The 27,222-nt window shown below is 38.5% G+C and overlaps 1 protein-coding gene across 2 annotated transcripts; it reads left to right on the forward strand.

Annotated features, from left to right (window-relative positions):
- The first annotated feature begins 915 nt into the window (after positions 1–915).
- Positions 916–26,368, forward strand: NCBP3 (nuclear cap binding subunit 3). Of its 2 annotated transcripts, XM_034752366.1 has the most exons (14): positions 916–1,115; positions 2,176–2,241; positions 4,959–5,064; positions 6,603–6,728; positions 8,468–8,596; positions 12,295–12,368; positions 13,557–13,665; positions 14,495–14,594; positions 14,948–15,054; positions 17,121–17,406; positions 19,656–19,813; positions 20,547–20,711; positions 21,050–21,095; positions 22,908–23,045. In XM_034752366.1, the coding sequence occupies exons 1-13, from the start codon at positions 963–965 to the stop codon at positions 21,070–21,072; spliced, it is 1,602 nt and encodes a 533-aa protein (XP_034608257.1). In that variant the 5' UTR covers positions 916–962; the 3' UTR covers positions 21,073–21,095; positions 22,908–23,045. The 2 variants fall into 2 exon arrangements, with proteins under 2 accessions (XP_034608257.1, XP_034608256.1); XM_034752365.1 differs by lacking the exon at positions 21,050–21,095 and having other exon boundaries at positions 917–1,115; positions 22,908–26,368.
- Positions 26,369–27,222: the final 854 nt, after the last annotated feature.

Below are 27,222 nucleotides of genomic sequence, written 5' to 3' on the forward strand. Positions count from 1 at the left end.
TTTTACAGACTTGACCACAGAGTCTTTTCATGAAATTTATTATTTCCTCAGGGATATAAACATGGATATAAAACAATGCTTCAGATTGTGCAAATTATCCCAATATTATCCCTCTGAGGCCTACATGTAAAACGTAGGTCAACAAAGCTATGGCGCTCAAAAATTCACACTCCTGAGCACCACAGCTCCGCCAACCTAAGCCCCTGGGCCGAATGTTGGCGCTACACTATCACAACAACGTGACTTGATGCTCGATCTGATACAAACTGACCATGCTGTCATGAGGTGATGTTGCCACACCCTCTTGTGCTGCGCCATATCTAGGGTGACCAGATGTCCCAATTTTATAGGGACAGTCCCGATTTTTGGGTCTTTTTCTTATATAGGCTCCTATTACCCCCACCCCCTGTCCCGATTTTTCACACTTGCTGTCTGGTCACCCTAGCCATATCATACCGGGCCCCCCTCGTGCTAGGCTGAGGGGTGCCTGCATGATAGGGTGACCAGATATCAAGTGTGAAAAATTGGGACAGGGGGTGCGGGGTAATAGGAGCCCACATAAAAAAAAAGCCCCAAATATCAGGACTGTCCCTATAAAATCGGGAGGACAGGGTGGTGACATGCCGGGAGCAGCCAGGGGAGGCCCCTGCTCTAGGGCAAGGCTGTAGGGTTTGCTATTGCAGGCAGAGCCAGGCTCCAATAAGGCAACTGGCCACTCTAGCCTCCTCTCTGTACTCCATGGCCCTGGAGGACCGAGCTGGTCGCGCTCCCTCCCTGTCTCTATGGTATGAAGCGCGCTCTGGCTGGCCAGCTGCCATCTCTATGGCCCTGCCGGCGGCGCTCTATCCGCCACCCCGTCTTTGTGCTCGCGGAGGCCGGCTCGGAGGCGGCGCGGCGCTCAGTCCAGCCGGCGGGCCCCTCTCGCTGGTTGCGTCGGGCGGGCGCGCGGGCCTGGCGGAGCGATGGCGGCCGTGCGGGGCCTGCGGATCTCGGTGAAGGCGGAGGCGGCGGCGGAGGAGGAGCAGCCCCGCGGCCCCGAGCCCGAGCCCATGGAGGTGGAGGAGGGCGAGCTGGAGACCGTCCCCGTGCGGCGCTCGCTGCGGGAGCTGCTCCCGGTGCGGTGCGGGGCCCGGCCGGGAGGGGGGAAGCCGGAGGGGGCGGAAGGGGGGGGGGGGGGGGGGGGGCCCAGGGGGACAAGGGGGGGGGGGGGGAAGGGGCGGCAGCCCCTCTCCGGGCGGGGGGGGGGCTGTGAGGCGGGAGCGGCGGCCGAGGTAGCACAGTAACCCCCTCCCCCCCCCAATCTCTGAGGCTGTGCACTAGGGAGTAACTCGAGCGAGCTAACACGAGGTAGAATCCTAGTGAGGACGGGGCGGCTTGTCACACTTAACAGGTCGAGTCGGGGGGGGGGGGGGGGGGCGCCCAGGGGAATGCTGAGGCTTTAGCTAGAGGGCAGAGAAGAAATGGGATTATTGGCATAGAATCTACATGGTTTAGTGCAGTCTGGTGAACTCAGCAGAACTAACCGATAACAATGAAAAACCCTGTTTTTTTCCTCTCCATGTCACTCTTAATTCTTATGACATTATTTGGGCGATTTAACAAAACAAAGGCAGTGATTCAGACTGGGATATTTTGGGAACTGGGACTAGAATCAATGACGCCAAGAGGCTTAAAAGTTACTTTTTTGATCTGAAAGTTGAGTTTAATGTTATCTTGTGCTAAAAGGTTGCTTGATAACTTAATGCTGGTATGTTGTAACTTTTAGAGAGTCTGATGTCTTAAAATAATATGATTATGTTAAACACACAAATTTTTCAATTGGAAGACAGTTATACTTGAAACCATGGACATTAGAGTTGGAAATGCTGTTTGATTATCACCTCCACTTCCTGCTGTGGCAGAGTATATTTTCACCTGTGATTGTGGATGTACTAGTTTTTTAACTACTGCTAAAAATTACTTATGCTAAAGGAAGCGGCATGTGTTTTGATCCATTCTGTTTGTATGTAATTCCATTGAGTGAGTGTTGTCCACATCTGGGTCAAGACCATACTGGTGCTTTGAGTTAGGAGAGAGTAGAAAGGAATGGATTTATTTTAGAGCTGATTACCAGGTGAGATTTTATCAGTCTGGTTTGTTGCATTTAGCCTTCATCACAGTTCTGCTTTGTTTCAGGATACTAGTAGAAGGTATGAAAACAAAGCTGGAAGTTTCATCACAGGAATAGATGTCACCTCCAAGGTAATATTGTGCTGTGGGTCTTTTTAAAGTTTTGTATTACTGTTGTTGGATAGGAAGCATTGTTAACTGGTCTCCAGGAAATTCAGATAAATGGTCATTTTCAGGTACACTTAAACCAGTGATTGGCTCTTTAATGTGTCTCCTGCGGCGTTTTGATATTAAAACACTGTGTGATTTAATTATTAATAGGGCTACAATTATGTCATGGAGTTCATGGAATCTGTGACTTCCAGAGACCTCCGTGACATTTTCTGCCCCGGGGCTGGACTGCTGTCAGCAGGCAGCCCCGCAACTCCTAGCTGCTGGGCTGCAGGGGGACCCGGGAGCTCCCTGGGGATTCCCCTAGAGCTCCCACTTCCGTCGGAGGCAGGAGCCCCCTGCAGCTGCCCAGCCGGTGGAGGAGGACAGGGGGAACCCCGCAGCAGCCCAGCCATGGTGGGGGAGAGCAGGGGGACCACTACCCTTCCTCTCCTCCAGCAGCCCAGCCGCTGTGGGTGCTGGACCCTCCTCCCTCCCCATTTTGTTAAGGATAGTTTTAGTAAAAATCACGGACAGGTTACGGGCTTCCATGAATTTTTATTTATTTCCCGCAACCTATCCATGATTTTTACTAAACATATCTGAGACAAAATCTGAGCCTTAATAATTAACCAATCAGGATGCTTTTACTATGTTATTAACCAATTGTTGTTGATTAAAAAAAAATCCTTGATCAGTCATTTTGCTGTGAGAATTTTATATATATATATAAATATATTACTATAGTAAATGAAACAATGAATTCACACTACTGTGGCTCTTTTGGGCAATGCTGATCACTAATTTGGCTCCTGAACCACTAAGGTCTGAGTATTACTGACTTTAGACACTCTTTTATAGCTGGAGAGCTCTTGTTTTGATGTTAGGTTGGTGACATTTTTCTCCTGCTGTGATGTCTGTCTCATCTAAATTATTAGAGGCAGCAATTTGTAAGTCACAAAATGTACAAAATAAACAAGCTCTGTGAAAATGCTGAGCCAAACATCTCTTTCTATGATTTTATAGTGAAAGATTTATTTGTAGACAAAGTTTTCATACCCCGCCAAGAATTTGTAATATCGTTTCTAAATGCTCAGTGCCAAAAAACAAGGAGACTCTCTTGGAATTGCAGTGATGCCACTCCATAGTGCAAAGCAAAGCCCTTTGAGTCAGGTCAGCTGAATTTTTCTTCTTATGTGAGTGACAGACAAGGAAAAACAAGTGTTTGGCAGGAAAATCTAATTCCATTGTCTTGAGTCTTCAAAGGGCATCATTGTGTGTTTCCACATACTGGGCCTTAAGTACATAAATTAACAGCCACTTCAAAACAGGGTTTGCTCATTTTGTGGTTCTTTGGAAGCTTAAACTTGTAGCTGGTCTCTGACACACACTGCAATTTTTAAATAATTGGCATCACTGTATGACAGATCACTGTACGTCGTATCTGGAAATTGAAAAGGAAATGTACTGTTCCATGTTCTGTGGTGGTATTAGGACTTTACATTTTCAGATGATGATAAAACACGAATCTTCACAACAGCGCTGTGAGAGCTGGTGCGTGAGTTTTATTCCCATTTTGCCTAGAGAAAGCTCAGCCAGAGAACTTGTTACTTGCCCAAGAGCATAAATGGAGCTGGTGCTCGAGATTGAAAATCAGCATTCTTGGCTACAAATCTATAGCTTCTGTGTGTCAGAGACTTGTCGTTCAGGAAGCAATTAAAGTTATAGTATCAGTGAGAAAATCTCCCTCCTTTGTTACCTTCCTTAATAACAGCTTCAAAATGGCATACATAATTATGGATAAAAATGTACAGTGCTGAATAATGAAAATGAGTTGGTTGGGAAATCTAATAAAACTATGATTAAAAGTTTATCACAAATTTACCTTGTTATATCAGAGGGCAGTTCTTGCTTAAGGATATTTTTATGAGACAAGTTTCATTTTAGTTGATTGAGAGATTTTTAAAACACTCATTAATTTTTTAGACTGAGGCATTCTTAATCAGTCGCAAGAAAGAAAATTACCGTCTCTGTTGAGGGCTTGCATAACATCTTTTGTATCACTGTTGATGGGCTCTCTGGAAATAGTTTGGATTACCAATCCCAGCAAGATTTCTATAGTCAGCATTCCAGTTAGTACTGGTGAAGTGCAAACACAAAGGGATATTCCCAGTGGCCACAGGTCTTCAAATAATTTTTTTTAACTGTCTGGAAACTCTGTGTGATCTGTATCTTCTCAACATGTTTTTCTCTTTTCCTCCAAGTAAGCAAGCCAGCAGTCTCAAAATAAAAGATTGGTCTGCCTGGTAGAGGAAACATTTGTTTCAAGTAAAGGTTTGCTGAATTTTGCCTTTGATGTATACTCATTTTAAGGATAAGTAAATTTGGTTATCCATCAGAAAGGTTAAGTATTTGTCCAAGGTCATACAGAGTCAGTGAAAGACAACACATCATGATTCCTGCTATGCTGTTTGGCCACAAGACAATAATCGTTTGATTCTTAGTTAAGCTGTGAAAGAGTTTTTAATTTTGTCCTTTTTAACATAATTTTCTTTTGAAATTGCCTATTGAAAACTAATAGAAACTTTGTAATGATTAATTTCTAGCCATTTGTGTTTTATTAAATGTCTGGTATTACTATGAAACTTGTTTGGAACAAAGCACCAATTTCCTTTTCCATTGGACCTTGTTTCCTGCAGGAAGCAATTGAGAAAAAGGAGCAAAGAGCGAAGCGCTTTCATTTTCGAGCTGAAGTGAACCTTGCCCAAAGGAATGTGGCATTGGAGCGAGACATGATGAAGAAAGGTAGGGAATGTACCATGAGCTTACCAAACAGAACAAAAGGCAGAATCTCTATATTGCTTCCTTCCTGTTTCCTGGCTTGATGGCCAAACTACCTCACTCCTGAAAAAGCGAGCATCGGTACAAGTAATATCTTGTATTTTTCACTTCCCTTTTTTTCTGTTCACTTTCCCATTTAAAAAAAATACTTGAAGACAATCTAAAAAATAAATACACTTAAAATTGTTGTGGGAGGATGATGACACTTAAAAGAAACAGAACCATTTTGGGCAGACACCATTTTTTTCTGACGTGGCAGCAATATCCACTGCTGCGTGTAGACTGGCTGTCCAAGGCTTTTCTGCCAGTTGACACAGCAGAAGCTGTCGGCACGCACACAGTTACAAGGCTCCAGTAGGTTGTCCGTTCAATATTTAACGAAAACGGTGTTATCAAGTTAAAAAAAAAAAAAAGACTTTTTAAAAGGGTTAAAAGTAGTCTGAAAACCATTCAGCACCTGCCTCTGAATCCCTTGCCAGTCTTTGTGGTTTTACAACCATGTTTTCCCATATTATTTAAAATATTTCTCTTTGTTGCTGTGTACAGAACATACAGAAAAGAAACTAAAGCCCCAATCATGCAACTGCATTAGTGTGGGGGGATCCACGTGCATGTTATCCTGTTGAAGTTAGTGGGGCTCAATGTGGTCATAGAGGTCCACCCATGTGGATGCAGTTGCAGGACCTAGGTCCTAACGGTCCTTCTGTGCAGATCCATTTGCAGGATCAAGACCTAGGCCATTGATTATACAGAGGAAACTTGAAATTGACTGTACAGATGGTTGTGAAATATATGATGAAGACATTGAAAACAGAGGAAAATAATATCCTTAATTTTCCGTTATGGATAACCTTACTACTGCTTGTAACAATACTAGGTAAAAAACTTTCAGAATGGCATGATTTGTTTTTTTTATTTGATCATGTACAGATGCTCCCCGACTTACGCAAGCGTTCCATTCCGGAACACCTTGTGTAACTCGAATTTTGCGTAAGTCTTAAACGTATACCCGACCATTATGTGCAAAAAACCACAAAACAACAGCTATTTCTAGCTTACGGAACTTTGTCCGTAAGTGCGGATTTGTGTAAGTCGGGTTTGCGTAACCCGGGGGGGCATCTGTACCTTTAAAATAAGCTGAAGATTTTACATTCTTATTGAAAAGTTAATAACAACATGCATGCTGTCTTTAAAATCAAATTATAATCGGTGATTGGCAGTAGAATTTCTATAGCAATACATTTTAATATTCTTAATGATTTTGTGTTGACAAGTATCCTATTTTTATTTTCAACTAAAAAGATCAAAACATTGTGAAATTATAAGTTAAGTTCCAGACCACTGGGCTAGAAGATCATGCCTTTAAATTGGTATAGGATGTACCTGACTTTAATAAACTATTCTCCGCTTTTTAAAAATGATTTTGATTTTTAATTCAACATGTTTCTAATACATAAACTCATTTTGTAAAAATGAGCAATGGTTTTGTTTCTTGTTTACAGCAATCCCTAAAGTGAGGCTGGATACAGTCCACGTTTGCGGGGTAGATGAGATGAGTACCCAGGACATCTTTGCCTATTTTAAAGAGTATCCTCCTGCTCATATTGAGTGGCTAGATGACACATCGTGTAAGTAAACTAAGTCTTTAGCCTATAGTTCTTAATATTTTTCGTATTCCAGAGTCCTGCCACTGATTTCCTTTGTAGCTTTTGGGCAAGTCGCTGACCCTTCCGCGCTTTAGCTTCCCCATCTGTAAACTTACTACCTCAAAGGGGTGTTTGAAAGAACTAGTTGTTAAAGAACTGTGAATATCAAAAGCAATATATAGTTAAGTTATTGGTTAGTGAGAAAAATTACCCCAGCTCTAGCAGGTTAGGTTGGCTACACCCTGCTGCAATATAGAATGTTGTGAAAGATGCTAACACTGGTGAAAATGACAAGCTGCAGCAAATGGTACAATACTGTTGCACCAAAGGTCCGAGACGTATTGAGGTATTGTCCTTGTTCTTCAGAGTGAGAAACAAAGAAAAGGTGTAGACTTTAAAAATCCAAAGGTTGAAGGGCACTTGGGTATTTGGTTTATATGTAGCTTTTCCTTCTTCAGCCTGCCTTTACGTACAGTGAATCTTATCTGTTCAGGCATCTAAATATAAAACAAGATAAAATTTATTGCTCTGGTTTTTCCAGAATCATTAAACAGCAGAGCAGCATATAACGCTTGTGGCTGTATCTGGACTGAATGCATCTCAATAAAAGGACTTTTGCTCAATGCTTATTTTTAAGAAGCACCTCTCAAATCTTTTTCCCCTCTTTCATTGTCACATTTCTAACAGAGTTATCATCAGCCTGACATGATCAGTTTTACTGCATATAATTTTAATTCTATCTCTTCTTACAAGCATTTTTCTTATATGTACGAAATCTGCATTGTATTTTCTTCAATGCACGAGAACCTTGCTAATCCTTGCATCACTAATCTACAAATTTGATGATCTGTACAAAAACCCCTTAACAGTCTCTCCTTTCTTCTCAGCAAAGATTAACAGCAGAGTTCTGCAATGAAGTCTCTTGTTACTTAAACTTAATTATTTTACAAAGTATACTTCAGTCATACTTCCTAGAATACTATCAAGAGTTTTACACAGTGAAACTAAACAACACTCTTAAAAATAAATGAACGGATCATTTTATGAGCCAGTATCCTTGATTTGATCATGGTTGCTCACTAGCATATTCAGAAGGTGCAATAATCTTGAGTGGGTCTTCTAGTTATTGGCACAAATAAATGAGCCCCTATTATTTATCAACAGAGGGTCCTGTGGCACCTTTAAGATTAACCGAAGTATTGGGAGCATAAGCTTTCGTGGGTAAGAACCTCACTTCTTCAGATGCAAGAGAAGAAGTGAGGTTCTTACCCACGAAAGCTTATGCTCCCAATACTTCGGTTAGTCTTAAAGGTACCACAGGACCCTCTGTCGCTTTTTACAGATTCAGACTAACACGGCTACCCCTCTGATACTTGACACCTGTTATTGATGTAGACCTTAATCATTTCAGCGTTTTGTTTTGTTTTTTTAGTTTTGATCAGAAAATAATATGGTGTGTGGCCTATGTTGTCCTTTGTGATAAGAGTTGTCTCCTGCTGATCAAACATGCTAAAGGATTTGTTTTCCCTTTATGAAACATAGCTGATAATCTCCCTTCCTGTTGGTACATATAACTTTATATACTTATTATGTGACTGAAGTTTTATACTAGTAATTTGTCTTCTACATAAAGGACTGTAAGATAAAGGATATAATCTTAAGGGCCTGTGTGGAAAATTTTAGCTAACTAGAACTATTTTTGTATGGGTTTTTTGTTTTAGGTAATGTTGTCTGGCTTGATGAAGTGACAGCAACACGAGCTCTTATAAATATGAGCTCTATGCCTGATCAGGATAAACTCAAAAACAGAGAAAACAACGAGGAGAAAGCAACTGAAAAAAACAAGAAAGGTAGATGCACAGAAGATATAGGTCATGCAGTTAAAAATCCGCATTCTTTAAAGTATATTTTCTTGGCTTGGGTGCTGCATAATTTGAGTTACTGAAGGAGGTTCTGTCATGTAGTTTCAGGTAATGGTATTCTGCCACTTTAAAAAAGGCTTTCATCTTGGAAACCTTTTGAAGGAGCTGCTTCCTAAAAGGTGGGTTGGAGAGATACCAAAATCAGTAATATGATCTGTACTGAACATTCTAGACATAAGGACAAATTCAGAGGTGTTTTAAGTAGTGGGGCAAGTTACACAGTCCTTGTAACTCACAAGCTGAGTGGGTGGAAGGGTGGGGTGGTAACAATGAGAAACAAGTGGGTGTAAGAAGATGCTTTATCATCTTCAACCCTCCTGTTGGTTGCTTTTCCTTGTTACTACACCGTCCTTTCTGCAAATGACATTGATTTACCAATGTGTAACTTCCATCACTATTTATATTATCTCTGAATTTGACCCTGTTAAAACCTGACCCAATACCCCACTGTATGTTTACAAATCTATTGCAAATGGACCCAATTGCTGGGTCCCATGTGCTTCCAAACCAACTGCGTCTGGCTAGAGTCTAGCCCAGGGGTAGGCAACCTATGGCACGCGTGCCGAAGGTGGCGCACGAGCTGATTTTCAGTGGCACTCACACTGCCCGGGTCCTGGCCACCGGTCTAGGGGACTCTGCATTTTAATTTAATTTTAAATGAAGCTTCTTAAACTTTTAAAAACCTTATTTACTTTACATACAACAATAGTTTAGTTATATATTATAGACTTATAGAAAGAGACCTTCTAAAAACATTAAAATGTATGACTGGCACGCGAAACGTTAAATTAGAGTGAATAAATGAAGACTCGGCACAGCACTTCTGAAAGGTTGCCGACCGCTGGTCTAGCCACTGTTTCTAGCTTTGAGACCCTAGGGCACATTCCCAAGCTCTGACCTCTTGTCTAATGCCCTTCCTTGGGATGTGGGATGCCGCTATCCAGGACTTCGAAATCAATGTCTGTGACCTCCTGAGTCCCCCAGTCACATACACTCCCCAGAGTTCCACCTGGGCTGTGAGCACTCCGGACTTGTAGCTTTACCCCGTTGGGGACAGTGTGGCAGGAAAGCAAGTAACACAGGAATTGTTTAACCATAGTGACCTTCTTATTAAAGCATTCGAGTTACAGATCTTTTAAAACAAAAGTCCTGAGACCTAGTATGAGCTCACCCCTTGCATGAGTCTAAGGTTTTATCAGTATTTTAAGTTGGACAGAGTCCCTCCTGTGCGTGTGCATTAGTCCTCTCTCTCTTCCCTTCCTCCCTCCCTCCCTCCTTTCTCTGCAAGTCCCTGTATGTAGCCGATGTCCCCTCCCCCCCGAGCAGAACCCTGCCCTTAAATAGGGTTTCTCCTCTGAGCCATGTGCTCATATTCAAACGCTAGTGACCCCTCAGTCATGCTTGCCCCTTCCTCACTGTAGAAAAGCCATTGTTCCATGGGGATGGGCCAATAGTTGAAAGATAATCAAAGTTGTTGACCTCAGATTGCAGTCTTGATGGCTCTTAGTGTTAGTCCTTTAAGGAGTCTTTGCGCATGTCCAGTTTTGTGCAATCAGTGTCCAACATTTCCACACATAGAACAAGATAATGTTCATAATTTGACTCGGACATATTCCACTCTGTCACAGTGCCCATAGTCTCCTTTTCCAGACAGAGCATACTGCAAGGTAAGTTGTATAAATTGAAGCAGTTAAGGTACACCTTCAAATTGTGATAAACCTGGAACCTACTTGCTGACAACATCCCCCCCCTAATTATAACCCCATTATACTTCCACAGGCAGGAATTTGTAGCTTTTATTACTTTAACTACATCCAACTGTTTTGCTGCTAGGTGATGTGTTAACTTCCTGTGATGTGGTTCAAACCAAGATATTGAATTGCACATTATCAACCAATAGTGACAATGCAATTCATAAAAACATTTGTTTCAACTGAAACTATAAATGATGCTTAGGTCTGAGTTGCATGAACAAAATCCAGATTACCGATCTCCACTTTCTGTACGTGATGCACTAGCAGAAACCATCAAATGTGGTCTGTTTTCACAACTCTGTTATGCTTCCAGATGCCTTCATAGCAGATTTCTCCTTGCAGCTTTCCACTGCAACTCAGAGCCTTTCTAACAACCCCCTTCCTGCCTTGGGAAAACTCAAGTCTATACAAAAATAGCTATTGTGAGGAAGACTTAGGTGCTTTTTATACCATTTTACCAGCCTCCTCTATACCATGTCTTATTTCTTTGTACTGAACACTTTTTTTGTGCAGTTTTAAAACACAACATAACCTTTGATTTCAGGCAAATACCAAGATTCTACAAAATGTAACATTCTTAAAATACATCTTGTGTTATTTTTGGAGACTATTTCACATTGATCCTGTCAGGTGCAAAGTAATTATTATGCCGTGTATATCAACAGTAGTAAAATATGTATTGACCTAAACTCCCACATACATTTCTGCATCTGGTCATCTGGAAAAGCAGGATACTGGGCCAAGTTCAGACTTCTTCAGTTGGAAAGAATTTATGAAGTAAGTTAAGGTCTGAGGAATCGGATAAATCCAACATATTAGGGAGACTTTGGCTCAAATATATATATATATTTTTTTAAATAATTTTGGAGTTAGCTAGGCACATTTTGTCATTAAAAACCTCTTGCAGTAATTAAAGATCCTGTGGCCCTTTTTGTAAGAGGCAGTATGCTAGCCCTGGTAACTTGGCCAAATTCCACCAAAGTAATTGCATTCTGCTGTTTGAATATTCTCCATGGTTTCATTTGGGTTCAGTATTCCTTCGTTCCTGCCCATAACTTTTGTGAAGTTGCTGTGTGCTGTAACCAGCTGTTGTATTCCACTCTGAAAGTTGCTGCATTTAGTTGCTAGGTGAAGAATCTATATTCCCTCACTAAACAGGGCTGCTGAGAGGCTTACCCAATGTTGGTAAAGTGCTTTGAGATATCTGAGTGAGAGGCACCGTTAAAGGACTATTAAGTTGTCTTTCAGAAATATTTGAAACAAGATTCTGCTGACAATATAAACAAAATCTTTTTCTTAGCCCCAAAAAATAAACTGAAAATATCTGCCATCAACTAGCAATGCACAGTGTATACAATCAATAGACTAGTGTAATCAGGTATTACTGTTTAAAAGTTTGCTTCCAAAACTACTTATGTTAGATTCTTGAAATGAAATAACTCATAGTTTTTTAGCTGCAGAGATTATTTCAGTGACTTTCTAACTATTGAACATAGTTCTAACTATTGAAGATTAATTCAAATATTTTTAAGTGGCAGCTAAATTAAGGCATTTAATGACCTCTCTGCAGTTAATAAAATGAAACACAGTGTGTTTAATTGTCTGTTAATATAAGAACTGGGTAATCCATCCTTACTGCTTCAACCACTTACATTAGTAGAGAGCGCCAGCATGAAGGAAGCTCTATGATTAGTTAGTTTAAACACCTGTTTAAAATTTTTGCAGAGGTTTACTATCTTAATTATTCTCCAGGCTACACAGAACAATTGATAACTTACTCGGTTTGATTTCAGAAAATATAAGGAAATGAAAAGCAAATGCTGGCGACATCATAAAATCAGGAAGAATATCCTAAAATTTGTTTATTCTTAGACAAACAGGAGGAAAGCTCCGATGATGAGACCGAGGAAGGAGAGGTTGAGGATGACAATCCAAGTGATGTTGAGGTCAGTACAGAAAGAAAAACATTAACATGAGAGATTCAGTTTTGGGCAGTGAGGTCGTTCCGATATTCTACTCTTAATGCAAAAATATTATACAGAATCTGGTCTATTGTATAGTATCATAAATTAAATTGCTAAATCAGATTTAGTACTTATGAAAACATTTAAGGCAAGGAGAAGTCCAGAGACTTTGTCAGTGGAGATACCAGCCTAGGATGGCTTTGTGAAAGTGAGTTTTTAGGAGCGGGAGGGCATTTGGCATATGGGAAGCCTGAAACTGCTCCACCCATGTGAGGACAGTATGAAAGCAGGTATGGAAAAGACTGGAAGGAGGAGATAAAGAGAGTAATTAGGAGGAAGGATGAAGAGGAGCCACGCTATTCGGTTTTGGCAAACTGTACATAAAGGTATGCATGGGGGAATGTATCTATTTAAGTCATTTGTTTCACTCTTGCAACAGCAGGGACAGCACATCTAAAATAATGCTGCTTTTGAAAAGAAACCAACTGATATATTGCTAGAGATGAAAGAAATTTTTAAAAAGCTATCTGCATCTGAAGAAGTGAGGTTCTTACCCACGAAAGCTTATGCTCCCAGTACTTCTGTTAGTCTCAAAGGTGCCACAGGACCCTCTGTTGCTTTTAAAAAGCTGTTTATTTTAAGATGAGCTGCTTAATAGATACTGTCAGGTCAGTTTGGTCCAAATTTCAGTTTGTGTATAACAGATTTAATAATAATAAATTTAATGGAAACTTCTCTAAACAAACACTTGCTGTATTTTTGCAGTCCAGACATTGCAGCATTGTGCTAGTGTGTGACAGGCTAGAAACTGACTGTAAGCAAAAATAAAATTGACTAGTTGTCTTTCATTGTCCAGGTTGAATGAAATGTAGATAGTCAGAAGTAGTGGAAAGTAAATTAGATTTTAAAAAGCCTCGTTTTAGTAACTTAGTGTATTTATAAGACAGGGAGGGGAATCTTTGTTTAAAAAAATAATAATAATTTTAGCCAATGTTACTTTAATAAATCAGTCTGTTAAAGAAATGCAAAACAGCTGAGTTCACAAATCTGCTGGAAAGCTCCTAACACAAAAATAAACTTTCTTAGTAATCATTTGTTAGCTTTGCTGTTGAATGTAATCTGTGCTGAAAAACATTTTATCTTTGTATCTAAAATATTTTCTTTCCAAAGTTGGATGTGCTCTCCCAGGTAGAGGAAGATTCTCTCCTACGTAACGATCTACGCCCAGCCAACAAGCTGGCTAAAGGAAACAAACTGTTCATGAGATTTGCTACTAAAGGTAAACGACTCACTGCACTAGCACTATACAGTGTTTGAAGGTGACTGATGACTAAAATGATGTCTTTACATCACAGATAAAAATAAAATCATTATTAAAGTGTTTGATTGTCAAGCATTATATGTTAAAATCTCATAGTACTTGTGTGTATTTTTAATGTGTGAAGAACGTATATGTAAAACTCATTTTGGGTAAAATTCAGCCTAATGCAAAGATTCGGTAAAAGATATATCTACCACTTCAATCCCACTGAAGCCCACAAAATAGGTTCTGCATAAGGGCAAATTTTGCCTTTTCTGAGCATCAAGAATCATTTGCCGTGCTTATGGTGTTGGAAATCTTTATGTGGTATTGGTGGAAGCTGTTGCCAGCTCCAGTCATGTCAATAGATAATATTAATGCATTTAAGGTAAACAAACTGAAGTCCTGCCTTTTTTCCAGTTTGACTATGTCCTTTTTCATACAGTTCTGACAGTGACATCTCCCATTAGATAGTCTCCATATTCCAGCTCTTAAAGTGATACATAATACAACAGGAAGGTGATAAATGGAAACTCGTATCTCCATGGAATGACATTAGTGGAACTCAGTGTCTTTTACTGTTAGTTTTATTTCAGAGGAATTTTCAGCAAGCATTGTAATCCGTTTTGTTCCTAGTAAGTACATGGATCTTTTACTCACATGAAGGAGATTGCATATTGTATAGCTCAACAATAGTTGAGACTGCCTATTACGATATATGCTTCATATCTTTGACTGGGCACTCTTTATTTTTGCTCCAGTGTGGTTAGGGAAAAAGTATTCCTTTAACTTAATTACACATTTTCAGATGATAAAAAAGAGCTGGGAGCTGCAAGAAGAAGTCAGTACTACATGAAATATGGCAACCCTAATTATGGTGGCATGAAAGGAATTCTTAGCAACTCTTGGTGAGTACATGATAAAGGGGAGTAGAACCTTGCATGGGTCTAGCCATGCTTACAAGGCTATCTAACTTGTGAGTGTCATCCCTCAAAGTTCTGTAGACTTGCGGGTGGGGAGCATTGATTTGTATTTTAGCAAAGTTGACTTGTTGACTTTACATTTATAAAAATTTGAATTCAAAATTAACAAGTGCTTATAGTTGAGATATTCATACTGGGCAAAATAAAGCCATAGAATAAATGCGTTCAGCTGCCGCTGAAGTCAATAGAAGTTACAGCTGTTACTCCATGGCTAAATTTAGGTCACTTTCTTTTGGCCTTTTACATGGCAGAAATGTTTGCTTTTGTTGGCATTCCAGGAAACGAAGATATCATTCACGTCGAATCCATCGTGATGTGATAAAGAAAAGGACACTCATTGGGGATGATGTTGGGTTGACACCTCCTTATAAACACCGGCATTCAGGTAATTAATGACCGTACTGGGAACATATATAGTGCTTTACATCTTCAAACAAGTTGTGTTGCAGCTGTTGTGAAACTGCAGAATGAAATAAAATACAGGTCTTTGTGCTTCACCGGCCTGCCTTTTCTGTCCACTTCGCCTCATTAAATAATTAACCGAAGCAGAGTTTAGTCCAGGAGAAAACAGTGGTTACCACATGCTAGTTTTGGGTGGAGGCATTTCTAATAGTTAAAACATGGAATTGAGTCAAGATACTAGGGTTCTTGACCCTGCTTAGCCACTGATTTACTTGCTACATGACCTAATTTTTCCTGTTTCCCTATCTGTCTAGTCACTTTATATGGCTCATAGTATCTGAATGAATCATTCTTACAATACCTCTCTGTGACAGGACAACATTATTCCCACTTTGCAGGTGAGGAACTGAGACACAGAAATGAAGTCACTTGTCCAAGATCACATAGGAAATCTGAGACAGAGTTAGGACTCAAGCCCAGATGTGTGTCCAGTGCTTTAAACATTGTTCTTAACCTTTACTTGATAACTATTTCTCAAGGATGTTGTGAGTCCTTTTAAGATCCTCTTGTGAAAGGTGCTATGCAAATGCAAAGTATAACCTAAGCATCAATATACACAATATAAATTCTAAAATAATAAATTTTAATTAAATAAAAGCATTCTCTCAAGTAAAACAGTAATTGAAATATTTATTAATGGAATACCTGACAAAATATAATTGTTACTGTCTTTGGATTTGTCAACTTGACATAGATTGTGCATAATTAATCTGATAAATAGAACAGTGTCGGATAAGTGAAAGAGAGCTATGCTTTTTTCCACCCAGCACTTAGATTTTGTCCTATGGTTTTGCAAGCAACAGTTCAGATACAAAACATCAAATCACTTAGTGTAAGTCAGTAGGTACTTCATTTTACTTGATTGTTTTCTTTTAGAGATTTAGGAAATGGGGTCTGGAGCATAAAAAACAAAAATCTCTAGTGGTTTGTTTACACTTCACTTTTAAACTGTCATATTTGCCATTTCAACTCTTGTCTTACAATACATGACAAAAATAAAGTAGTTGGGTAGTATATATTCCAGGGGAAAAATAGTCCAGAAAACCCAATCAATGAGCTTCTAATTGGTATTTTAGCCTTTACAGTGGTCACGTGATTTATGGGTGTGTGTATTAGGGAGCTAATATGGGAAGAAATATGTTAAGTGCTAAGGAAAAGCTGTACAGGAGGCTGCATATCTGCTGACTACTTTGAAGGAAAAAAAAAAAAGACTGATACAAAGTGCATTCAATACATTTTCTAGAATATATTCCTGTATATGTACTGAGTCATATGAAGATTGGAAGAGGGTGCTGAAACTGCACCATCATCCATTTAACTATGTGTGATTAACACTGTATTACTTGATGGGGCAGTGTTTGCCTCCTGTTGCATACAACACAAGATTAAAACACTGTTTTACTTCTAACTGAGTATATATTAAAGATTTAGAACATTGGCAGTACATGATGCACCTGTTCTGTTGTGCAATGCTGAATATGGGATCAGGAAGAAATCTTTCTCTCTGTCACCAGCAGTGATCACCTTAAGGCACTATATAATCATTAGAATTAATTATCTTTATTTTATCAAGTATCGCTTCATATTATTGATCATACAGTTACTCAGACATTTTAAAAAATCCAGCGGTAGTACTTAACCTCCCTTCTGAGACAGTGAATGGTACAGATTATGGCATGTTTCATGGCAGGTTTATATTTCCTGTATTTACTTGCCATTTTTTCTAAATCTTGATTTTTAATTAACTTTATGAAAAAGAGATAAGATACGTGAGGTAATATCTTTTATTGGACCAACTTTTGCTGATGAAAGAGACAAGCTTTTGAGCTCCACAGACCCCTTCTTCAGGATTTAAAGTAGGTCCGGTGAAAGAGATCACCTGACCCATCTTGTGACTCGTACCCTGGGACCAACATGACTACAAAAACTCTGCAAACATGTATCAAAAAGATAAGCTGCGATCTCTCAAAATTAATTGTTGTGTTTCAGGCCTAGTGAATGTTCCTGAGGAGCCTATTGAGGAAGAGGAGGAGGAGGAGGAAGAGGAGGATATGGATGAGGATGACAGGGTTGTGGTAGAGTACCGGGATGAACTACAAGCTTTCAAACAGTCTCGAGATCGCAGTGCGGCAAGACGATCAAGTGCCAGTGCGTCTGATTCTGATGAAATGGACTATGATCTTGAACTGAAAATGATATCCACTCCATCTCCCAAAAAGAGCATGAAAATGACAATGTATGCTGATGAGGTGGAATCTCAATTGAAAACTATTAGGTAAAAATTTAATTTCTTGCATTTTATTACTTAAAAAACCCAGTCATAAAGTGTTTCTTGCATTATATTATAATTATATTTTTGATTTGGTTAAAATTATTTTTTAAAGCTTGAAAGCTGTTGAAAATAATTTAATGTAATCACTTATATGAATTGACGAGCAGTTCAGTTGATTTTTTTTTTTTTTTTTAAATTTAAAAAAAAAAGTACAATAACTGTTCAGGATCTCAACTCATTAACTTAAGTATTTTGAGTCACGCTTTAATGGTTAAAACCCATGTAGTACAGGCGTTTGATCCTGATCCTGCGAATATGTACGTAGTAATTTTATATATCTGAGTTTCCTGTTGCATTCAATGGGACTACTCAAGTTTAAATTTACTCATATGCATAAGTGTCTGCAAGACTGGGGCTGTAATTTTTTAAGTATATACTGATTATGTAAAAATCTATGAAATAACTGTTTATTAAATAGTAAATATAAAAGAATTGTCCAAAAACATGTTCAGTAGCTACTTAATATTGTTCATGGCACAGAACATCTTGTGTATTAAGATCATTCCAGTTAGACCATGTATTTCAAAAGAAGTGACTCAATAGTACATGTGAAGATCTTAACAACAATTGCAGTACAGGCGAGTCTCCTCTTACGTGGGGGTTCCATTCCGCGGTTAGCGCGTAAAGCGAAAACCGCATATAGTCAAAATTACATTGAGTTGAATGGCGGGCGGAATTGCCCGCACTACAAGTACAGTATTAAGATTGTTATTTTTCTTTTTTTGTGTGTTTGTTTTTTTGTTTTTGTTTTTGCTAACTGCATAAAGCTGAAATTGCGCATGTTAAATGCGCCTAAGATGCGACAGACCTGTATTCTGCTTTGACTGGATATAATATGGAACCCTTCTGAAGTAGACACTATAGGATGACATCTCAATGTGTAGTATATTTAATGCTGAAAATCCTTAGCACTGAGTAACAACTCTCCTTGAAATCTTATCCCATTTGACTCTTCGTTAAGATCAATCACTTGTCATTTCAGTGGCATAACTGTAATGACTTAAGTGAAGTGGCAGCATCAGCATGCCCTCTGTAGCTCTGACATGATTCAGTAAAAGATATTTAAAAAGAAGAAATACAGAAAACTCACTGAAATTAACCCTTAATCCAAATGTAAAATTGTTAAATAACTATTCCTTGCAATGTTTGTAATCTAACATTGCAGCATTGTGTTAATGCATGAGAACCTGATTAAAATAAATAGAACTGACTGGTGTGTTTTCATTGATGAATCTAGGAGAAATGTGCATAAAATCGACACCAACCATAAACCAACAATAACCCTTTTAATGGTAAAAAGTAAAAGTAGGTTTTAATAAATATTTTCAGTATTAATAATCTAATAAAAATCTGCATGTCCCGTCAATACTATGATAGAACATGATGGAACCATTATAAAGTGAATTAAATCAGTCTAGTAGTTCTGAGACTGTTCATTTACTCTGAATTGCTTTGACTGCAGTGGAACTGCTGTGTTGACATCAACCTGGTGTACTTCTGTTTGAAACAGATACTGATTAAGCTTGTTCACATCACTATTTTTAGTTTTCAGAGTACCTCGTAGTGGTCAGAATACTATCAGAATAGTGCTGGTAGCACTTATTACTAGAGCCTGTAGCAGATATCTTTAAAAAAAAACAAAACATTTTCTCTTTAGCAAAAGGGATTGCAAGCTCTGTACTATCATAGCCTACAAATGTATCCCTTATCTGCACTATCCCTGACTGGTAAGATGTTTACAAGCAGCCCCTGTGCACATGGCTTATAGTCTTGAGTAACAAACGATGATGAACCTAAACTTAGAGAAGCATTGGTACTCTGTCTATTGTTGTTTTGACAAGATATGCCTATATCCTGGTTTAAAACTGGAAAAACATTGCTACCTATTTGTTACAGGCTTCTAAGGCATCCTGGATGCAGGATATGCAGCATATAATGCTCTGAGCATATTGATAATATGCTTGAAGAAGAGCTAAGACTGATTCTGGAATGCAGATTTTTTTTTTTTTTTTTTTTTTTTTTTTTTACAGTGATAGATTTTGTGTGTTCTCCCCCATTTCTTAATGGGGGAAATCCTGATATCCCTAACTTCCAAAATGTGTTTATGCACAGGGGGCCTTCCTGAGGACTCTGTTGGGCTTCATTCATGGGAATTTATTTGCTGATTAGAAATACATTATGTCTTTATTTAGGAACTCTATGAGAGCGGATAGTATAGCATCCAGTAATGTCAAAAACCGGATTGGCAGCAAAGGATCGTCAGAAAAAGTTGCAGATGTAAGACTACTGTTAGAGGAAAAACGTCAGAATAATACAGGGCAGCGTCAGCCAGTCAGCACTACAAAATCAGGTAATGTAAACACAGCGCAATGTAGCCACCGCGGTAAGTGGCTCTAACTACGTCAACTTCCATTACGTTATTCACGTAACTGAAGTTGTGTAACTTAGATCGATTTAGCGTGATAGTGTAGACCAGCCCTTACAGTTTTCAGTATGGCATGGTTCACGTCATGGGTTAAGTATCTTTACAATAAGATTCTTTTGCTCTGGTTTTCAGTTTAGTTCTCTAAGTTAGAGGAAGCAATACTGTAATTTTAAAGCGGATTTTTTCATGTATTCTAAAAAGTAATTAATGGAATCATGCTTTTCATATAAACTGCCTCACATTAGACAGAGACCCTTTTCTCTTCCTTCAGTATTTATATTCCTAAAATAGAAATGGAATCCAAAACAAAGATGGCTTTTGGCGATCTTTAGAAAAGTTGTTACTTTTTAATCTTTGGGGAAAAAGCCCAGCCACGTAAGAGTAAACATCCCAAAAGGGGGTACCTTGCAAAGATGCCATGTGACAAATCTGTCATAGAAATAATTCAAGCCTGGATAAACTGTAATACAGGAATTCAGAGCATTTCAAACACAGTGAGCTATGTTAAGATTTAATTAAGACTTCAGAAAAAACAATAATACATAGCCTCTCTAATTCCAAATTTTGCAAATGGATAAAGGACACAGGATCAGCTGGAACAGTTAAAATAAATGCAGTACATAAATACTCAGTTTAATCACTGTGACGTTATTTCCAGATGTACGCCAGAGACTAGGAAAGAGACCTCATTCTCCAGAAGTCAAGCCCCCAAGTAGCACCTCCACCCCTCGTCGAGAATCAGTATCAGATGTACATAGCCGGTTAGGGATACCCAAACAAGATGTGAAAGGCCTTTACTCTGACACCAGAGAGAAGAAAGCAGGTTTGTTTTACAGAGAGAAAATGTGACTTTACTTTAGGGGTGCATATGTAGCTTGTAACTACAGACGACAATGATGTCTTGATGCTGTTAGTGGCATTTGACTAGAAAATAACCAAAGGATATTAACTTAAAAACAGAATATTATTCCTAAACATTAAAGCTTTGCCATTCATGTGGATAAAATTCTAGACTTTATAATCTTGCATAGAGATTGCATCTCATGAGCTTTATTACAAAATCCTCATGTGAATAACTTGTAATAGCTAAAGCAGTTTTTGTAATGAAGATCACAAATGTTGGCTTATTCCCTTTAAGATACTTTACTGCTTTGATTCTAGGGAACAAGAGGAACTTCAAATGAAAACCTGGAGGAATAATATTCTGGTGACTGAAGTTAGAAATCAAGTAGTGAATGTTTGTGGAATGTTTTGAAGTTGTAAAGCACTACAGTAATGGTTATTAGAAGTCACAAGTGCCAAATTCTGCCCTGAGAGATGTATGCAATTACCATAAAAGATAATGAGACTTGTGCACGTTTTTGAGGGCAGAATTTGGTTGAAATGTCTTCAAAATCTGGTCTTGGAGAATATCATAGAATGATGGTTGAATTATTATATAATTTATTGCATTTAATTTCTACTTTTCTCTCAACATATAGAATAAAGGAACTTTTAAGACAGATTTTCCCTGAATGTTGTTCTCTATCCTCAGTGTTGAACTTTTCCTGATTTTTATTTTTTATTCTTTTGCTCAGCTTGTCTGAACAGAGCAGTTGTTAAAGATATCTCAAACTCTGAGGTGTAATAACGTGCTAATAAAAAGTGCAAAACTATAGCAACCAAAGAATTTGCATTTCAAACTGTTTATATACGTTCCTAACCTTCAGTCATTTTGACTGTGAATTGCAATACAATTATTTATGTTCACTGTCATTCTCTTTAAAGTGTGGCTCTACTTTCAGAAGACTTCATGAAAATAATTCGATACAGTTCCGTAACTTTCTTAGTGATGCTAGGTCACATTTTCTCAGTTTACAAAAAGAAAGCTTTTTTTGGTGACAGCCCTGAAAACTTAACCTGGGAGTCATACTGTCTTTTTTTCATACTTGTAAATCACCAGTAATAAAGCGTCTATAGGCCACATAGAGGCTGCACAGATGCAAGGGAAGTATTGGGGAAGACTAACTTCTTTTGATGATGCATTTGAATCCAGCTCTCTTACAAAATCTGTGTGTGGACCAAGTCTATCAGTATAACTTTGTTGTTACGGGGTATGATTTATTTATTTTTTAATCAATGTACATATACCAGCTCCTAGCATGGACACAACATAAAGGTTTCTTATATGGGTTGCTGTTCCCATACTGGAAGGAGAATAAGTTATATCTCAGTACAAAGCACCTTTATACTGATATAACTGTGCCCACATTGGGTGGGGTTGTACCAGTTTAACTATATTGGTATAGTTAAAAAGGTTCCACTTTCTAGTGTAGACAAAGCCTTATTCAAAAATGTGTGATTCTACAGTTCTAACAGAAGTAAAATTAGTGAAAATGTACTATCACTAAAGCTATGATTTAATCATGGGATTTTTAGCAAAAGTCATGGACAGGTCACGGGCAAAAAACAAAACATCACAGTCCGTGACCTGTCTAATACCCCTAAATGAATCTGGGGGCCCGCCGATCTGGCTGCCATGGGGGAGGAAGCCCTGGGGGGCCAGCCGCTGCTCCGGCCACCCTGGGACCGCTGTTCAGGCAGTCTCTGGGGCCAGCTGCTGCTCGGGTGGTCCCCAGGACCAGCTCCCCGGGGTCATCAGAGCAGTGCCCGGCTGCAGGGCCACTCCTGCAGCTGGCCCCGGGATCAGCCACTGCAGAAGTCACGGAATCCATGTGATTTGTGACAAACACAGAGCCCTAACTATCACTGCTGTAAGCAAGGATTGCTCTGGATACATATAGTAGAAGAATTAAATAAAAGCACCATCTTACATAGTTACTTTTAAGAGTAGACCTGCACTTTAAAATATACTAAATTCTGTTTAAAAAAATGTTGAGAACATTAAGGTTGAATAGTTGAAGTGTTCAAAATTTAGGAAATGCAATGGTTAAAATTGAAGACATTTTTGAACACGTCAGTTTTTCATTACTATCCATTTCTGTGATTTTTCAAACATCATGTTTTTAATCCAATTTAGGTAATTTATGGACCCGCTTAGGATCAGCACCTAAGACACAAGAAAAGACTCCAGATAAACCAGAAAACTCAGTAACCGCTCCAGAGGAGGACGATTCAGAGCTCCAGCGGGCATGGGGTGCTCTAATAAAAGAAAAAGAACAGTCTCGCCAGAAGAAAAGCCGATTAGATAACTTGCCATCTCTACAAATTGAAATTAGCCGGGAGAGTAGTTCTGGGTCAGACACTGAATCATGATGCTCTTTAGACCCTGATCTTCAGGATTTGAACGCTGCAGCATGGCAAGATGTCCATTGCCCAAAGGCTGAACATTATGGAAGTGTGGCAGGACTCTTATTGAGGTTCCAGGAGCCTCTCCGTTCTGTTTACACAGAAGTAAAGACCTGTATACCACTTGACATTTAAAGCAATCACATTTGTCTTCAGTATGTGTGGCCCTGTGTTGCGTAGGGCATTGTCATATACATTTATTACAGCAAACCTGTAGTAGTTATTGCAAAACATTTTTTCCCCAAGCTTCAAACTTTAAAGAAGGGGCAGAACTACTCCTGGATTTTGTAGAAGACTTTTTGTTCTTAATCTTTTTAACATGGAGTCTTTTAAGAAAATGTTTTACACAGTTCATCCAAAGACTAGGGAACTTCAGAATAATCACTATTGCCTTGCCCTTATAGCTGTTACCAGCACCTTTATTCTCCTCATAGAGTAATAACAATGATGCTTCCTGGGTGCCAGCCTGCAAGGGTAAAGCTTATAAAGGGATTGCTGCCTCCCACTCCTCCAAAATACTGAATGTAAATCTAAACTAGACCTCCTAGTACAGTAATACTTCAAAATAACATCAGAGCAGCACCACTATATTAGTCTCAGAAAGGATTCTGCTTCATTCATTTTGGTGATAACTTTTTGCTTTAAGTGAAGATTGACAAGTTCAAGACTGCAGAGTTAGATTTATTGACAGAATGGTGCAAATTCCTGAGATGATTAATTTTTTTGGAGTTTAAATGTTGAAACGATTTAAAAAAAATATTTCAATATAGCTGTATTATGTTTGAAGAAATCTAACAATTTAAAAGCTTAAAATAATGTTTATATTTGTGAAAATTCTGTTGGCTACAGTGAAAGCTTATAGTGGTGTTTTCATATGTGCTGTTAAACTATATATATATATCTATATATATATATCTATATATATATAGATATATAATATGATTGAAAGAGAAAAGGAAAATATAGGATCAGTGTTTCATGTCAATATTTTTGAATGTCCTAATTGTATAGTACATGTGGATGTGCACATGGTTGACTAGTTACATTCACTTCACTTTTCTTACCCATGTCCTCTTCCTTAGTAGGTAAAAAGGTTAATGAATGTGCAACTGGATTTTTTTTTATTTGTGGCATTTATTTTGATTGCCCACAACTCCAGGAAAAGGAATAATGTGTATGACATTCTGGTAAATACAACATGTAGCAAAATATTACCTGCCAAGGTTTGACAGCCTGCAAATCTGTTTGCATTGTATCTAATTCCTAGGTTCTGTTAGCCCAAAATGTCAGTGTGGCCCTTCCCCTTCTTCCTTTTAAACATACATTTTTCTTCTGTTTTTCTAATTTTTTCATACTATATTGAAATAGGTTTGGGGCTTTGCAAAAGCGAGGAATCTGCAGTCAACCTCCGTTATGTCAGTGCGTGTATAAGAATATTATGTTCTAATAGCAGTATGTGAAACTGAAGATAAGCTACAGTGACTAAATACAGCAGGGTGAGCTGGGGACTGACTGGGCTTCTAGCCTTAACTATTTCCTTGCTTTTGTGACATTCACCCTTTTTTATATATTTAATTGAATTGACTATTGTCTGGTAAACATGGCTGCCTAAAAATACTGTTCATGACAAGAGTAAATGACTGCAATATCACTGTAACGGGTTATTTTGATGTGTACTTTCATTAATATATTTCCCCTTATAAAGCTTAAAATAGAACCATATCTAACAATACATTTGACACCTTACCTATATAAGATCCTGATAAAAGTTCCCTTAACTGCTGTGTTTCTGCCAGTAAATTACTTGGGTTGTGTTGCTGGCTTGACTCCAATATCACATCTTACTCTTTCTGGAAGTAGAGATGGTGTTAGGCCCCTGATCATGTAAGCTGCACTGCTCTGGAGCCCTTGCAGGTTTCTGTCTAGGCAGAGTAACTGGGCCTTTAATCTGCTTTTAGTGTTGCTGATGGGCATGCTGCTGTGTCTTCCTTCTCAACCAAGAAGTGGCTATGCCTTTCACAGTAGGAGGCTCCAATATCTTTAAAATCTTTAGGCCTGAGTCCTCATAGCCCTAATTGTGAGTGTAATGTAAGTGTATTGTTAAAGGGACCATACAAAGGATTCTTCTAGAATTGACCTTGTGCCCGTTTTTGCTTCTTTATGAAGTATAAAGAGGGTTTGAAAGGTATTTGCCAGTATCACATGTGTCAAGTCTGGTTTGGCTAGAGGACCCGATCCGTTGTCTCAGATGGGGTGTGTATTGTTTTCTCTCACCTTAATTAAAAGTGGGTAGTGAGTCTTTTTAACAAAGATATCCTTTCCTAAAAATGTTAATTACTCAATGAAATTAAGCAGATGTTAACAAAAGACATAGGAAAAAATAGTAAGCAGATGTACTAAAATACTTCTCCTCCCCCCCCCCCATTTTGCTTGGCTTTTTGCACTCCCTTGATTCTTGTTTGGTTGGCGTTTCACTAGTTCTCAAGTCATTATTGTGTCTTCTGTGCAAGACAAATTTAAATTAGTAATGTAAAAGGCAAGCTGGGGAAAAAAAAAAAAAAAGCCTGTAGGTCTCTCTGCAACATAATGAAGCAAAAAGCTCATAACCAAAAAAGGAAAGAAAAGATGGGCATTTTTAAGTGATTAATGTTGATAATAAATATTCAGGTAGTGAATGTGAGAAATTTGACCTGTCTGTTCCATTAGAATAAATGAAATCTGTTCAGTCTCTCAGATTTGGGAGAGAGATATTCTGGTTTTGCTGTAGGACCTACGCCAGGGAAGGGAAATGAGCATTCCTCAATTCTAAGTGAACTGTTCTAGAAACACCTTAAGACTTTATTTAGATCATTTCTTATTAAAGGGAAAAAAACTCTTTTAGTGAGTGGTTCAGGTGACTTGCATTCTGTTTTTCAAAAGAAATTGACATGTGGCATTTTAGGCCCCAATTCTCTATGGGCAGAACCAGGACTTAGGACTTTAAAACCAAGATTTTTCTTTCAGGTAAGTGCATCCAATACCAGACAAGGGGAAGAAGAGAGCAAAAGTACATTTTTTTTTTATTTTTTTTTATTTTTTTTTTTCAATTCAAGGCAAAGAATATAATGTGAAAATATTTATACCTTTATTTAAGCAGATATTGCTGATGTCTGTTGGCTTGGTCTTCTTCCAAATAAAAACTGCTAGAAATTACATTAATGTCCAATTTTACTGAAATTTTGTTGGGTAATCATTTAAATCAGTTCCTAAAAAGGGCCTACTGCAGTATAGTCCGGACCCTAGCAATTACACAAATTAAGAGAAAAGGATGTGATTATTTTAATATAGAGGATGTGGGTGCATCAGTTAGCCCTTTCTCCTCTTTTTATATGGGGGTGAAAAACAAATTAATCTGGATTAAACAACCTTTAGCTTTACTTCATGGTCCTGTAATCCAAACTCAACCTGATCATATGGTGTTTCAATGCAAACTGGTATTCCCTGATCATGTCAAGGTTAAAGGAGCCTTACTAGTTTCTGAGGTTTGGTTAAAGGTGTCTTGCAAATGTTTTTAAAATATTTGGGTTTGTAACCCTTTTTTTCTTTTGTGATGTATTTAAGAGGGCAGGAACTGTCATGTTTGTACAGTGCCTAGTGCAATAGGATCCAACCAGATTGTGGCTTTTAAGGCACTCCCCTCAATTTAAATGTTTAATAATATTAATTTGGGTTAGATGGTCAACCGTGAAGTTTAAGGTTCAATCAGCTAATGTGTTTTAAAATGCTTACTATTTGTGTTGTGCTGGCATGTAGGAGCCTCACGCACACAAGGGTCTCGTTTTGCTATACATTGTACAACTACGTAACAAAAAGGCAGCCTGCTCCAAGGGGCCTACTACCTAAAGGCTTGTTTACGAAGGGATGTTATGGAATAATTAAAAAGTCACCTTATGCTGGAATAATTAGTGTGCATCCAGAGGGGAAAATTATTCTGGAATAATATCACTTTTATTTCAGAATAGTGTCCCCGTGGACAGCTATTCTAGAATAGCTTTTGCAGAATAAGT

The sequence above is a fragment of the Trachemys scripta genome, chromosome 18, assembly GCF_013100865.1.
Source record: "Trachemys scripta elegans isolate TJP31775 chromosome 18, CAS_Tse_1.0, whole genome shotgun sequence".
Taxonomy (NCBI): Eukaryota; Metazoa; Chordata; order Testudines; family Emydidae; genus Trachemys; species Trachemys scripta.